The following is a 15,479-nucleotide window of genomic DNA, read 5'->3' on the forward strand; positions in this document are numbered from 1 at the left end:
ACAGAATTTGGGAGGATTTTTAAAAAGGGACAGCAAGTGGAATATAATCCGTTTTGCCATGTGCACCTGTTTTGGTGCTTCGTTTCAGTGAACAAATCTTTCTGAAAAAAATGTCAAATCTTTGTAAAATCACAAGTGAATAACTTTGATCGCCACAAATGAAGATTAAATGTTGAATCACAGTCGGGAACAGAAACACAAAGTCACCTTTAAAATGGAATTGAAGAATAAATATTACTAATTGATCCAAGATTAACGTCAATAAGGTGGAGAAAACATTAAATTCACTAAGCAGCATATTAGAGTAATGCAGCACCACAAATTCCTCCACATTGATCAGTGGAAACAAAAGATGTACTCTATTTACTGTCAACAGATAAAAACATGCAGTTTCTCACATAACTGTGAAGTTACCTCTCTCCTCCTCAGATTACTCACTTTTATTTTCTCTCTTGGGAGAAGCCAACAGCAACAACAAAAAACAGCACAGCAGAAATGTTACCTTGACAAAGGCTCTGTGTTTCAGCCTTGCTTGTTTTACTAGCTGTTTAACCTCGAGGCTTTGTGCACCTGTACTTGTTGATATCTTACCCAAGGTCCTCTCCCTCATGTTGAGCACACAGTCAACAGAAATCAACAAAACTGGCCTGTACACCTGGACCAGAAGCATCCCCCTGTGTATGAGACCGAATAATACATTGCAGCATGTCTGTCAAAACACAAAGGTTCTGCCAGTTACAGCTGCAACGATTTAAACAATCAATCAATCAGTTTATCGACAGAAAATAAAATGCCATCTATTTTTTTTATAATCAATTCCATTTCAATGAAATACAAATTCTTTGATTCCAGCTTCTTAAATGTGAATATTTTCTGCATCCTTTAGTCCTCCTGGATAAGACACTGAATATATTTTGCTTATGGACTGTTGGTCAGGACTACATAAGACATTTCCATCCTGGTTGACATTTTTTATTTGAGCATTTTCTGACATTTTAAAGCCCAAACAACTAAAACTAAAACTAAGAATATAATCCACAAATTAATCGATGAAGGAAATAATCATTGCATCCCTACTTCCAATATCTCTAAATGTGGTAGATACCTTGGTTTCCTTGTTAAGTGTACAACTTGTTGCTTTCTCCACCTGTAGCATTTCATTATTTATGCTGCCAGATTCATGATGTATTTAAGTGCAATAGAAAAATGCCATTCAAAATATATGCTCATTTTGAATTTGATGCCAGCAGCATGTTAGGATAGGGGCATGTTTACCACTGTGTTGCATCACATTTTCTTCCAGCAATACTCTGAAACCTCCAATAAGTGGTCTCTGCCGTTCCCAGATGTTGCCCAATATATGATGTCAGCTTCTCAACAGTTCAGGGTTTTATTTTTCATTTCATGATGTGCCAAATTTTTTAAATGGATGACAGGTCTGGACTGCAGGCCAGTTTAGCCCCCCGACTCTTTTAGCCATGCTGTTGTAATATGTGCAAAATGTCTTGCTGAAATAAAAAAGGTCTTCCCTGAAAAAGTTGTCTGGATGGCAACATATGCTGCTCCAAAACCTTTACATTTTATTCAGCATTAATGGTGCCTTCCTCGATGTTCAAGCTACCCATACCATGTGCACTAGTACACCTTCATACCGCCACGGATGCTAACTTTTTAACTGTGCGCTGATATCAAGCTGGATGGTCCCTCTCTCTTTAGCCCGGCAAATGCAGTGTCCATCATGATTTACAAAAATAACTTAAAATTGCATTTTGTCAGACCACAGGACAGTTTTCCATTTTGCCTCAGTCCATCTTAAATGAGTTCGGGCCCAGAGAAGGAGGAAGATGTCTCTGAGCCTATGCAGTGATTTCCACTGCAGAATTGTCTGTTTTTAATGCAGTGCAATTTTACACATTGTCCCAACTTTTTTGGAAATGGGGTTGTGGAGCAACTGCTGTATATTTTAATGAGATTAACCAGAGAGAAATACCTTCCCACAATTAGCTAATGTATTAAATAGTGGATGAACAGTAATTACCAGGAGTTCTCGAGACAGGCCATCTGACGACAGACACATCTTTATTGAGTTCAAAGCGATCTAATGTTGCTCTCCGTGTGCCCCGCCCACCTCAGGGTCAGGTGATCTCTACAAATGCAGCGAATCTGTCGGGATTAAACTCCAGTCAAGCACAAGCAACACACGCCCTCACCGATGGCTGCGGTCCACAAGCACCAGGACACCAGCAGGTAAAGAAGTGCACTTCTCTTCTTTCAATTAACCCCCCCCCCCCCCCCCCCCCCACCGAAAACTCGTAAAACTGTAGTTAAGACTTGAATGTAGGAGTTGATAATTAAAATAAGCATTAAAGCAAAAAAACATCTAGACGGGATCAGGCTAACGAGCTGTCAAGGATGAGCTCATGATCTCTCCTCTGCAACAGCTTGGATCTGAGCCCAGTTAATGCTTATCCGGGGTCGGTGTTTTACTCCGTTTACCCTTTACCCTTTCACTGACAAAAAAAAAAAGAATCATAGCTTGCTTTACTCTTACTGTGTTTTTGTTTATTTGGTCAATTGCATGGTTAAATTTAACGAGCTTGTGAACCTTCCAGGAGCTATAATGGTCATTTTACATGTCCAGGGGGATTTGATTTAACTCGGTCTCATTTTTTTGTAATGTTGATGTATTTCTCAACATCAGATTATCTGGTGTTTCTGTTATTTTTGTCCAACCACCTTCTGTTTTTCCAGTAAAAGTGGTTACATTGTTAAGTACTCTATTCATAGAGCACTGAAGGCAAAAGAGCTGTCTGTAGACAGGATTACTGGTCTGAGTGAAACGAGGACTTCCCACTTGTCACCAGCTGTTTGCTGGCTGTGTCCTTAGTAGCTTATACATGTAGCATAAACTTGCAACTGTTGCAAACATCTCCTTTGATTTGGTGCTGCACAGATCCACAACAAGAATGACTTGAGGTTTTGTGTGAAATTTAATCAGTATGTTTTTGTTTTTTCTCTGTTGTGCAAATTATATTGTAGCCTTGTGTAACACAAACACACACACACTTACACACACATACATCATTAGGGACCACTTATCCGCTCACTATGGGATCCCTGGAGGAGGAGCTGACCTGCTCTGTGTGCCGAGACAGTTTCAGTCAGGCCCACCCGCTGCCCTGCGGTCACAGCTTCTGTCCCGCCTGCATCCGAGAGGCCTTGTGCAGCCAGGGCAAAGCAAACGGTCACTTCACCTGCCCCCAGTGTCACGAGGAGCACGGCGAAGTGCTGTGCGACTGCTGCCCTCCCGTGCAGGAGAACGGGCTGCCAGCGTTGGCTGTGAAGACCTGCCTGAGGTGTGAGGTGTCGTTGTGCAGCGAACACCTCCAGCCCCATCTGGAGAGGCCGGCGTTTAGCACCCACCTGCTGGTGGATCCACTGGGGGACCTGTCACAGCGAAGGTGCTTGACGCACATGGAGATATTCCGCTACTACTGTGCCGACGAGAGGATGTACGTGTGTTGTGACTGTCTGCTGGAGGGAGGCCACGAGAAGCACAAAGTGAAGGCGCTGAAGCAGGTGGAGGAGGACCTGAAGGTCAGTGGGATGGATGTACAGTCAAAGTGTGTTTTCATGTTTGCATGTCGGTACGTGGTTTTTGAAATACTCAATGTCTGATGTCACAGGTCATTCTCCAGACACTGTTCATAAAAGCAAAGGAAAAACTGAAAGATGGAGAGCGAATTCTCAAAGAGTATGAGAACATGGATTCTGCCATGGCTGTGAGTAGAAATATCTCATCTGCACCAAGAAAACCCAACATAATGACTCTCAGTCGAAATTATTCTTACCTTTACACCATCAGACCACAAGAGATCCAAAATATAAATCATCATCATCTATAATCTGCAGATTTGCATTTTTCCAACTATAAATGTATTAAAATGGATCGCATCCTTTGATTATATCTTGATCATTGATCTGTCAGCCATCCACCAATCTCTCCTCACCGCTTCCAGGACTCTCTGAAGCAGGATGACGCCCAGGTGGAGCACCTGAGCTCTGACCTGCAGGTCCAGGTGAAGAAGCTGGATATGGCCCTGCGGGAGATCACCAGGAAGGAGAGGCAGCAGGTCACAGAGCGTGTCCATGAGGACTGCTTAAAAGTGAAGGGTGACATGAACCAGACGCTGAACATCCAGCACTACTTGGCCACACTGCTGTCAGAGACAGACCCCTTCCTGCTCATCTGGGTAAGACCTGGTGCCGGACACGCACTCTGCTGTACATTACCAGTGCTACATTTGTCGAGGACTGGGTCATTGAAATGTATACAAATCGGATCGTGGTAGTCCTGATTAATATATGATGAAAAGATTACCATGTTGTACAGATGAGGTTGTACAGGGATCCTCTTACTTTTTCCCTGGTGCCATCAGCAGGTCAAAGTTGTCAAATATATCTTGAGATGTATCTCAACATCTTCTGAATGTATTGGAACTAAATTTGACATGCAGACATTGATGGCCTTCGGTGGATGTACTTAATGATTTTGGCGATCCCCTGATTTTTCTTCTTTTACCACAATGAAGTTTAAAGTTGTGGTTCCAACTGAAATGTCTCATTATGTTTAATGGACTGCCATAAACTGTGGTACAGATATTCATCTCCCCCTCAGGATGAAAAATACTGTAATAACTTTGGTGATCTCTTAACTTTTCATATACATCGCAGGGTCAAAATTTTAATTTGTCTAAGGACACCACTGCTGTTCAGAAGTTAAATGTAATGAAATGTAACGTGCTCAGATCTAATCCGCCTTCGTTACATCTCTTGCGCCCTCGTTTCTTGTCATCATTTTTCTGCCACTACTCTGTGTACGAGGTGTGATCAAAAAGCGCTGAGACTGCTCCTGTGCACACTAATGCACATGGAGTGAAAGTATTCCAAGTTACGTCTCTTGCTCAGCATCACCGCCTGTGTTACACATGAGTTGTAGTCACCACTGGTATGTGCGCATTTTGCTATGGTCTTGAGCAGAGACCTCAAATCAAACTTTGCATCGAACTTGGGAAATCTACAACAGAGAGCCTTAAAATGCTTCAGAAAGCCTGCGAGAATAAATTCACATTTCAAGAAGGTGAGAACGTCACTGTACAAAACTGAAGAAGGCGTGGCAGGTTAGTAGCGCAACCGTGTGGGCTTTCTTTGAGATATGCGGGATTGTGCACCGGGACTTCGTCCCCCAGAGTCAGACTGTCAACACCGAGCTCTACGGTGACATTCTGAGGTGTCTGATGGGGCGCAATGGTACTTTGGTTCTCCAACATGTCAACGCACCCACTTACAGCACATCTAAAAAATGTTCACCCTCAATCGTCACTCCCCACTCACCGGATTTGGCTCCCTGCGACTTCTTTCTCCTCACCAAAAATGTAACCCAAAATTGGGTGTGTGCTCGCTGCTCAACTTTCAGGTCCATGGGAAAATCAAAAAAAGTTATATTTTAAGTGACGTAAATGCTATTTCCAATAACGTTAGCAGCTGCATGATGATGGGCAGATCAGACCTGTGAAAATCATGTATCTTTAAATGGTGCATCACTGGTAATGTGTTGGCACTTGCTGTAACAGAACATTTTGGTTGGATGCTATAAGTACACTGACAATTCATTCATATGCCGTTCACTTTAGTACACAATGTAGTTTTCAGCAGATAAAAATCTCATCGCTGTCCTTATTGAACTCTGTTATCAGGTAAAGCTTTTCAGTCTTTAAAAGAGTCCAAGGACTTTATGTATCACAGCCCAGAGAGTTCAGCATGATTATTATTACAGTAAGACATACACAGTCAGTCGCAGATGGAGTAACCTTGTAGGGATTATTTTGCGGTTTTATACACAGACTCACAGGGACAATTGTAATTCTTGCTGGGAATGAATCAGTTTATGTTTTTCTCAGCTGTCCTTCATTTTTCTGTCCTCAGGCCTTTCAATCGGATGATACAAAGTAAGTCCAGAGCGGTGGTGACGTGTGTGGAGCTTTGCATGTTTGGGAGCGTGTGAAAAACATAGAAACAGTTAGATTAAAGCAGTTATTTCATGTAACCAAGCGTTAACGTATTTCCTACAGATTATAATCCTGCTCTGTGTGTTGCGCTTTGTATTGTAGGTTATTAGCCGACCTGCACGGCCCAATTTTTGTCCCTGACCCAATCAGTCTGGACAGGAAGCACATCCTGGAGGACATAGAGAGCAAGTATCGAGAGTTCATCACCGGCACCCTGCGCTGCCTCAGTGAACTGAAGAGGGAGCTCTGTGAGTGGCAGAAATAAATGGGTGACACGTGCTCGTCCAAATAATAGTTTGAATAGTTTGATATTTTTTAGGGAAATGCATTGCTTGCTTTCTTGTCAAAAGTTAGATAAGAAGATTGATGCCACTTTCATATTTGTCCATTAAATGTGTAGCTAAAACTAGCAGCTGGTTAGCTTAGCATAAAGACTGGAATCAGTGAGGAAGTGAGGCGCCAGCGTATCTCTGGCCTAAGTCCCTCACAAACAAACCGTCCAGTGGTTGTAATAATTGTGACGGGAGGATAAAGTCAAGTTAGGTTGTATGAAGAGTGACAGACTGCATGTAGGACGATGTCAGGGGAAATTAGATAGATCAAATATATGGCTTTCAGCCAGGACTGTTTTTCGTGTCCTCTGTGAGAACTTATTTTAAAGCAGCAGTGTGTAGGATTTAGTGGCATCTAGTGGTGAGGTTGCACATTGCAACCAACTAAACACCCCCACACCAAGTGTGTAAAAGAATATACGATGGTCGCCAAACTCCCAAATAAATGTGAAAGGCCTTCTCTAGAGCCAGGGTTTGTTTGTCCATTCTTGGCTACCATAAAAACATAGTGATGCGAAATGGCGGGTGGAAGAGGAGTGTTAAGGCTCATTCAAAGGTAACAAAAACACACTATTATTCATTTCAGGTTACTACACACTATTTATAGTGTTATTATACACATACGAAAACAATTATAAAATATTTATGAATATTGTATTCCATTTCTGCCAATAGATGCCCCTAAACACTGAACCTTTAAAATAAAATACATTATTTAGGCAAAGATGATGTTTTGGGTTATAATAAGGTTATAAGGTTATAAGATTAATAAAGTAACTACCTAACCTAACCTAACCTTATTATAACCCAAACCATCATCTTTGCCTAAACCAACCGCAACATTTTGGTGCCTAAAGCAAACCAAACTGCGATGATTTCACAATGTTAACCATGTGTATATTATCATTGGCTTGACAACCAAGGTCCAGTACTGACTGTGGTTCTCTCCAATGGTCGTACACTGTATGTCGCTTTGGCAAATGTTCTATTGGTTCTGTATGAGGATGTGTTGGCACAAAACTGCTCTTAAAAAAACTTTCTTCTTTTATTTTTGGTTCAAATTAATCAAACAAGATGTGATGTGTTCATTAGTGAGAAATGTCAGTTTGTGAATTTTTGCTTACTTTTGGCTTGCTGTTCATCCCAGCCTTTATGCTAACATTAGCTAATCGTCTCCTTGATTAATGTGTAATGGACAAATCAGTGATATCCATCTTATCATCTAACTCTGAGCAACAAAGTACATAAGCCTATTTCTGCATATCTAAAATATATCCTTTCAACATCCTTTTTGGTATTTTATGTAATCAAAGAAATGTTTTCATGGCATCCTTATGTTTCATATGGCAAAGGACCATAAGTAGTCTATGTATGGTAACTAAGAATGTATTTATGATGGTTTAACTGATAAATGGGCATTGACTAAAACTACTTCTCGGTACATAAAAAGTAAACAAGGAGTCAGATAACGAGCACAACTGCACTGTACCTCAAGAAAGTTTCTGTGTTTTCATTTCTGTTTCCACAGTAACCAGTCCTTTAACTCTGGACACAAACACAGCCCATCCTCTGTTGAACATCTCCGATGACCTGCGTTCAGTCGTGCGGGTTAAAAGCCGCCTGCCCTGCGCCGTTCATCCCGAACGTTTCGACCACTGGCCGCAGGTCCTCACGATCCAGGCGTTCTCCTCTGGGACTCACTACTGGGAGCTGGAGACTGAGGGATTCTGGGACGTCAGCGTCTGCTATCGAGCCATCGGACGGAAGGGCAAAGAGGGGAATGCCTTCGGTAACAACAAGGTATACATTTGTACCACAAAGCTGTTTAGTTTAGCTGATTGCATCATTTAAAGGGATTTTTTTTTTTTAAATTTAATTAATGATATAACATTAATATGTTGATTTTGTAAACTAATGGAATGAGTGGGAGCATCTTTCTGATACCAGTAATATTTGAATGTCAAGGTTTTTTTGACCATTTTCCCCAGGACCCCATCTCTGCATTAGTTTGGTGCAGCTTTAGTGAAAAAGAAAAGGCTGTTGAACTGAATTTTCCTTTGAACTTTTACTCATTTAGTCATCTGTCAGAGTAGCTAAAGTTAGGTTTGAAAACAGAGCCCTCGTGCTGTGTTCCTCTAGTGATCTAAAGCTGCTCAATATTTCCAATCAAATTCTATTGGGCGACAGCCATCTACATCAATGATTCAAAAGTGATATAGCGCTGATTTACTGGTAAAATCATGTTTGTAATATCTTCAATATTTGTAGTGTAGAACAACATGGAAATATCCTGCAATGTTTCCCATAGCTTGAGAATTGACTTGATGGATGGCACAGTGTGTTTCTGATGTGTATACAGGCACTCATGCAGTTTAGCGGGGGGGAGGACCCTGGTTATTGTAAAAACATGTACAAGTGTCTTTATCTACCACTCAAGATTTTGGCCATGGTGGCAACAAGGATTCATCTGGTCATTATTTACTTGATCAGTCAACAGATTGATAATTTGTGAAGTGTCACAAAATAGGATTTATTTATTTATTTTTTCAAATCCTATCACAATTTTCCAGAGTGCAGCGTCACATTTTACAGAATCCAGTTTACGGTCATAGAAAAAAAAAGAAATGCAGCAGGTCTTTACATTTGTGAAGCAATGATTTAAAAAAAAATGTTACCAACAATTACTTTTCTACTTATCAACTCATCACTAATTGTTTCATCTGTAGTTTAAACTGAGAGGTAAACAGTTTTCTTTGTTAAATGTCCAGGTTTCATGGAGCCTGACGCAGCAACACGACAAAAAGCTCGCAGCCTGGCACAACCGCAGGAAGACCCGTCTCGCGTACCAAATGACCGGCAACCGATTGGCCGTCGCTGTGGACTACGGCGGAGGCACCATCGCCTTCTCTGAGGTGGGACCCTCCAACAACCTGATCCACCTGCACACTTTCTCCACCACCTTCTCTCAGCCTGTGTGCTTGGGCTTTGGACTCTACAAGGCTGAGCTCAACAGTCGCATCTCTTTGGTCAAAATCTGAGGCGATGGAGAGGATGGGCAGATATTAACTCTGTTGGCCACAGTGCTGGTTTGACTTAGATAAAGCCAGGTCAAGATAAAACAGTGTCGAGTCCTTTTCCATCTCTGTAACCACACAAACTCCTGCTGGAACCTTTTGCCATAACTTTCTCTGCTTCTTCTCTTCCCTCCGCCCGACTTCTTTCTCAGCAAATAGCCAAAACTGCATCTTTTAAAACTGTGACCAGGAGACCAGAGGGCTCGCAAGTTAAAACTGGTGTGATGAAGGTGCTCTTTAGTTGGGTAACAGAAAAAAGTTCATAATGAAGAAAAGGTCCAATGCTTCTTCTGGCAAAAGACAAAAAGCCTTCGTTCAGATGTCTTTTTGATGGTAAAATTCCTAAAACAATGCTTGTACATTTTAAAACTGAACTGGGTTACAACGCACACATAGCAGCACAAACAGCCTTCTGCAGGGTGACGCAGACAGGACGATTACCAGCACCTGAACAAGAAGCCAATGAACTCGCAGGTGACAGGTTACTGTCCAGGATGCTTCTAAAAAAAAGCTCAGTTTACTACTAGATATAAACTCTGAAAGAAAAAACAAATTCTGGGTACAAGAGCAGGTTTACTTGGCCGTTTGTAACCCAGCCAGAAGAGGGCGTTGGACCTTTTTCTTCTTTTTGAACGATAGAAATCAGTTTTGGATCAAGATAGCGACATTGTTCAATATTATATAAGTCAATGGTGATTAGAAACTCAGGTCATCAAAACATAAGAACATCCAAAGAAGGATGTAAAAGTTCAATGGCGCGAACAATTGGTCGCTAGCTCGTCATACCTTTTCCCAGGGATCTCCAGCGGTCTACTTGGGTTACATTTAGGTACGTCTACATTTGTCAATACATGAAGTGTATCTTCACCAAGCTGGGTTATAAATGTATGTGCTCAAAAAGGCACAAAAACAAAATCTTTAAGAGCAACCTGTGCTAAAAACCTGTTAAACCGGCTTTATATTTGCTACAGTCTCATATAGAAGAAGCTTCCTGGTTACATTAAGTACGTTGTGAATGATTTCACATGAAGTTACAGCAAAAATATGCATTTTATCTTTTATAACTGGAAAACACACATGAGGGAATCTCTAATTTGAAAAAAAAAAAAAACTGCCACCCACTTGCTATCTTAGCTTTTTGAAGGTGCTCAGTTATTTTTCTTTATTTTACTGTATAGGTGAGTGGGCGGCTGTAACACAGGGTGAGAAAGAAGCAGACAAGAGAGGAGGGAGGGAGGAGGGGAGGTGGCTGAGAAAGAGACCAAGAAAAGACTCACAGGGAGAGAGACGGAGATCACAACGTACTCTGACTCGGTTACGATCAGCCCGACTGACACGCTCTGAAATAATGTGACAGGAGAACCAGGATTTCTGAGCAGATTTCAGCCGGGGAGGAAACTGTTTGCACTTGATATGGAGTACAAGATTGTTCAGATGGAAACAGGTGATTATGTTTTTTTTAACTTTTAATCCTGTAATTGTTAGTAGTCAAATAATGTTAGAGCACTTGTTTTACAGTGAATAGTAGATTATTTTGTTTGTCCAATCAGGGAAGCTGCTGTGTTTGTTTTTGATGTAGTAAATTGTGACAAAGCTGAGGAGGATCATTTTTCACTCATGTTGTTGCTAAATTTGAAAAAAGAACCACATGAATCACATAAAGGGAAAAAAATAATCCCCAATTTAATGTCTTTATTAAAACACCTGCAAGAGGAATAAACGCAAGTAAAGCAAAAAGTGATATTTTTATGTACTGTATGTGTGAAACAAAAAGCACAAGTGAGAGAGAAAGTGTGTGTTGCGAGTGAGGGAATGCGTGTTGGGAGGGAGAGGTGGGGGTACGTGGAGAAGACAGATGGTCACTCAGTGGAGTTGTTCCCCCGCTCCCGCTCTCCTTCTCGCTCCCTTCTGGGTCTTGTATCCTTCTCCTGTCACCTCTCCAGAATCTTACCTCATCTGTTTTTTCATTCTTTCCTTTCACCTCTTCCTCAAACATTTTACATCCTCTTCTCCATCAGCTAAAGCCTGAACTCGGATCTTCAACTTCTCTCTTCTCCCCAGCTACATCTCCTTGTCTTTTTTTTTTGCTGAAGAATCAACTTGAAAATACCCAGGAGATTTTTTTTTTGTGTGTGTGTGATTGTCATTCTGGACCCTGTTGACACAGCACGTAGGACGCTGAAGGGATTTGGGGTTTGTTGCAGGCAAAACAAAGAGACTGTGTTTGACAGCTCTGACCAAGGAACCATTCCTCTGCTGGTTCTGCTGCATTACTGATGGCACCGGTCAAAACTGCCTCTAGAGGTTCAAGTTAGGACAGTTTGTTTCTCTCTTTCTATTCTAGTCCAACAAACTCTGAACTCAGAGGTTGCAGAAAAGGGCCGTTTCTGTAACCGTAGCATGTTTATTTAAACTTCTCCATAGCAACATCAATTAGAGATATTTAACTCAACATCCCAGGTTCAGTCATGCCCCTCGGGTCAGTCCACTTCGACGTCCCGATCCTGCTGGGTGTGCTGCTGCTGTGGGGGCCTCTGGGGTCCGGGGCCCAGAATGACACGGAGCCCATCATCCTTGAGGGGAAGTGCTTGGTGGTGTGCGACTCCACGCCCTCGTCCGAGCCCGCCGGCAACGCCCTGGGCATGTCCGTCCGCTCCGGCTCGGGCCGCGTGGCCTTCTCCGCCAGCCGCCAGACCAACCACGAGCCCACGGACATGAGCAACCGCACCATGATCATCTACTTTGATAATGTGAGTACGTGACTGCGAACTGATAGTAACCTTCTGAGTTGAAAATAATGTGAAAAGCTCCTTTAAGTTAGAAGTCCCATTACAGACTATTGCCCCTAAATATTTAACAGAAAAACAAAAAAAGGTTTTGGTGCCATAAATACAGCGTCTGTAAGCCAAATATTTTGTAGACGGACGTCCTCCGCCGATGAGGTGCACAGACGATTCGAGTTCTGGCAGTGAAGGTAAATGACAAGGAGGCTAAAACTCAAAACGCCGTCTGGTCATTAAACTATTGGATTATGCTGCACTGGCTGCTTTTTTTTTTAACATTTAGGGCTAGGGGAAATATAAATGTAAAAATATGGCTTGTAATTTTTAAGTCTAACGTAACTGAATGGACAAAAAGAAGTCGTGACTTTGGAGTATCCATAGAAATATGTAGTTACTTAGAGTTCTTTTGACAACGGCCTTCACTGGTCTCCAAAGAGCTTTTCTTTTCACTGTTACACCTTTACAATCTCATGAATATGTACCATACATCATCTTTCTCTCTCCTTCACCTTCTGATCAGATTTTGGTGAATGTGGGGAATCATTTTGACCAAGAGAGCAGCGTCTTCCTGGCACCAAGGAGAGGCGTGTACAGCTTCAACTTCCATGTCGTAAAGGCCTACAACAGACAAACCATTCAGGTAGCTCGGCGACACGTTAAATCGGTCGCTCCCAGTGGATGGACATGCTCTCTCTAAAACCCCGCTGTTCCCCCGTCTCTTAGGTCAGCCTGATGTTGAACGGCTGGCCGATGATCTCGGCCTTCGCTGGGGACCAGGATGTGACCAGGGAGGCCGCTACCAATGCCGGCCTGGTGATCATGGAGAAGGGGGACAAGGCCTACCTCAGACTGGAGAGAGGCAACCTGATGGGAGGCTGGAAGTACTCCACCTTCTCCGGCTTCCTGGTCTTCCCCTTGTGAGGAAGGTGGATGGCTGGTGTGCTGTGAGGGTGAGAGGAGGAGAATTGGACAGAACAGGAGTGAGAATGAATGAGAAAGGAAGAGTGGAGGTGGAGGTGCAGGTGGAGAAGAGAAGAGAAGAACAGCTTCAATCTGTAGCTCCAGACAGCGCATGAGAGGACAGGTTTTATTCAGAAAGGAGAAATTGCCAAAAGAAGAGGAGGATATAAAGATGGAAAAGCATTAAGTAAATGTGATTTGTCTGTGAGGTTAATTTGCTCTGTTTCGGTGTATACATATTCATTGGATTTGTATAAAAGATATTTTAATTGTGACCAAATCATGCAATCTAGGCTTCTGTGCAAATTCTGTTCAGTGTTTAAAACACTGCTATGCTCCACATTGCTTCTTGTCTAGTTTCTAAAAAAGCTTGCCATGTATGACTGATGCTCCCCTATATGCCTGTTAATATCCTACAACAAATGTCTATTTACAAAGAAATTTCTATCAAGAAGCAAGGAGTTACAATAAAATCATGTAAATCTGGCTGAGTACGTCCCTTCGCGTGAGCGAGCAATACCATATTTTGTGAATCATCGAGGGTGTGATGGTTTAATCTGCTTACACGGAGCAGTATTTCTCCTCCTTGTACCGGTGCTGTACACAGTGCCACGGCAGCTGTTTGTAAATATAGCCGCCTCCCACCAGCAGAGTTGGCGTTGGCGTGGACCAAGTAGACCAGCGTGGGACTGAGTATGAGGTTGGTGTGTGGCGGATACTCCTCGCAGGGCCGCAGACAGATGGAGGCTTTGGCGAGCAGGCGGGCTCGTCTCCGCAGGTCGGCCGTGGATAAAGTGCGGCGTCGTGTCACATGGAGTCACTTACGCTTCCCTGGTTCATGACCACAACCTCCCTCTCTCTCTGTCTTTCTTTCTTTTGGTCATCTGTCTTCTGCTCGCCTTCTCATATATTATCAGAATGATATTTATGATTTTCAAGACGAACCAGTGGCAATTCCTGAAAATGGAAAACCAAGACATTAACCCTTGCTGTCATATTAATGCACCGGCTGGGGAAGATTTCATTTTAATAGATGAGACTGTGAACGCACTCCATGCCTCTTCTGACCATAATTATACCTGAGTTCCTATCAGTGGTGGAAGGTAATTAAGTATTTACTCTGAGTAAATGTACTTTGTTTTTGTGTTTCCATCTTCGTCCACTTTATACTTCTACTTTGCTACATTTATTGGACAGCTTTAGTTCATTTTCAGGTGAAGATTTTATACAATGGTTAATATAACAAGCTTTTAAAACTCAACACTGTGGTAAACCAGTGGTTTCAAAGATTTTGGACTTCTTAAGTCTTACAAAAGTCAGTGTGTAGTCAGGGTCACACTTCAGACCTCTATTATATTCAAACAGCTACACCAAAATAGGGGTTTTACCCTCTAAAAATTAATTTCAATGGTTCAATATCTCAAGCAAAAATCAGAAGATGAGAGAAAAAAATCTAAAAACTTAAAACAGATTTGTGAATCAGAACTTTCTTTTCTTCTCGTTCTCCCAGTAATCATCTGATGACCCCTCAGATTTACCTGCTTTACCTATTTATATAAAACTGGATATAAAGTAGTTCAAACCGAGCAGCAGCTGATGATTTACAATTAATAATCTAATAATGTCATATATTAACATCAGTTACAGGGACAAAACCTGTACTTTTACTTCCATTTTTCTCTACATTTTACTGCTAGTACTTCTGTACTTCATGCAGAACTTTTACTTGTAATGGAATATTTTTTACTTAAGATCCTTAAGTGCAGAAAATGATGCCCTTCCCTATTTGTTTTACATCTTTCACTGTTCTTGTGCTCTTACATTTTTGTGACATCAAACTTGAGAAGGAACAAAAATGGTAAACACGAATGCCTCGGCTGAATTCTTCATAATCATTCATCGTTGGCACCGTCCTCCGGGGCCCCCGAAGCCTGACGGACCTACAAAAGCTGCCATTCGCTGTGCAGCAGTTGGTCATTTGTTGTGACTTTCTTTGGAAATGTGCTCTGCTGAAAGAAAACATTATCTGAAATGATGTAGCATTCATCTTAGTTTTTTTTGTTTTTTTTAACCTGACCTAAACTGTGAGACGTTTATTGTCTCAGCTTGATGATTTGCATATGCTGTGCATATTCCTAAAGTCTTTTGTGATTCAACAACATCCTGCTGTTGCTGCCATTCATAGTCCACAACAAAAGGAGGTTAATAGGGGGGGCCTGCTTCTGCCTAGACGACATCCTGCAGGTCAATCCTTTTGAAACA

General features: G+C 42.0%; 2 protein-coding genes across 4 annotated transcripts; both read left to right on the forward strand.

Moving 5' to 3' along the window:
* Window positions 1–2,218: 2,218 nt before the first annotated feature.
* On the forward strand, window positions 2,219–10,697 carry trim110 (tripartite motif containing 110). The gene is made up of 8 exons (XM_069164358.1): window positions 2,219–2,247; window positions 3,040–3,597; window positions 3,687–3,782; window positions 4,020–4,253; window positions 5,986–6,008; window positions 6,171–6,316; window positions 7,929–8,200; window positions 9,169–10,697. Exons 2-8 carry the CDS (start codon window positions 3,109–3,111, stop codon window positions 9,436–9,438), a joined length of 1,530 nt encoding a protein of 509 aa, XP_069020459.1. The 5' UTR covers window positions 2,219–2,247; window positions 3,040–3,108; the 3' UTR covers window positions 9,439–10,697.
* A 98-nt stretch (window positions 10,698–10,795) lies between these two features.
* On the forward strand, window positions 10,796–13,703 carry cbln12 (cerebellin 12). 3 transcript variants are annotated; one of them, XM_069164363.1, is made up of 4 exons: window positions 10,796–10,918; window positions 11,935–12,224; window positions 12,778–12,897; window positions 12,981–13,703. In XM_069164363.1, the coding sequence occupies exons 1-4, from the start codon at window positions 10,888–10,890 to the stop codon at window positions 13,176–13,178; spliced, it is 639 nt and encodes a 212-aa protein (XP_069020464.1). In that variant the 5' UTR covers window positions 10,796–10,887; the 3' UTR covers window positions 13,179–13,703. The 3 variants fall into 3 exon arrangements, with proteins under 3 accessions (XP_069020464.1, XP_069020465.1, XP_069020466.1); XM_069164364.1 differs by having other exon boundaries at window positions 10,827–10,918; window positions 11,493–12,224; XM_069164365.1 differs by having other exon boundaries at window positions 10,828–10,918; window positions 11,536–12,224.
* The last annotated feature ends 1,776 nt before the right edge of the window (window positions 13,704–15,479 follow it).

The sequence above is a fragment of the Embiotoca jacksoni genome, unplaced genomic scaffold (genome assembly GCF_022577435.1).
Source record: "Embiotoca jacksoni isolate LCO1_2020_lvr unplaced genomic scaffold, fEmbJac1.0.p SCAF_31, whole genome shotgun sequence".
In the NCBI taxonomy this organism is placed as follows: Eukaryota; Metazoa; Chordata; class Actinopteri; family Embiotocidae; genus Embiotoca; species Embiotoca jacksoni.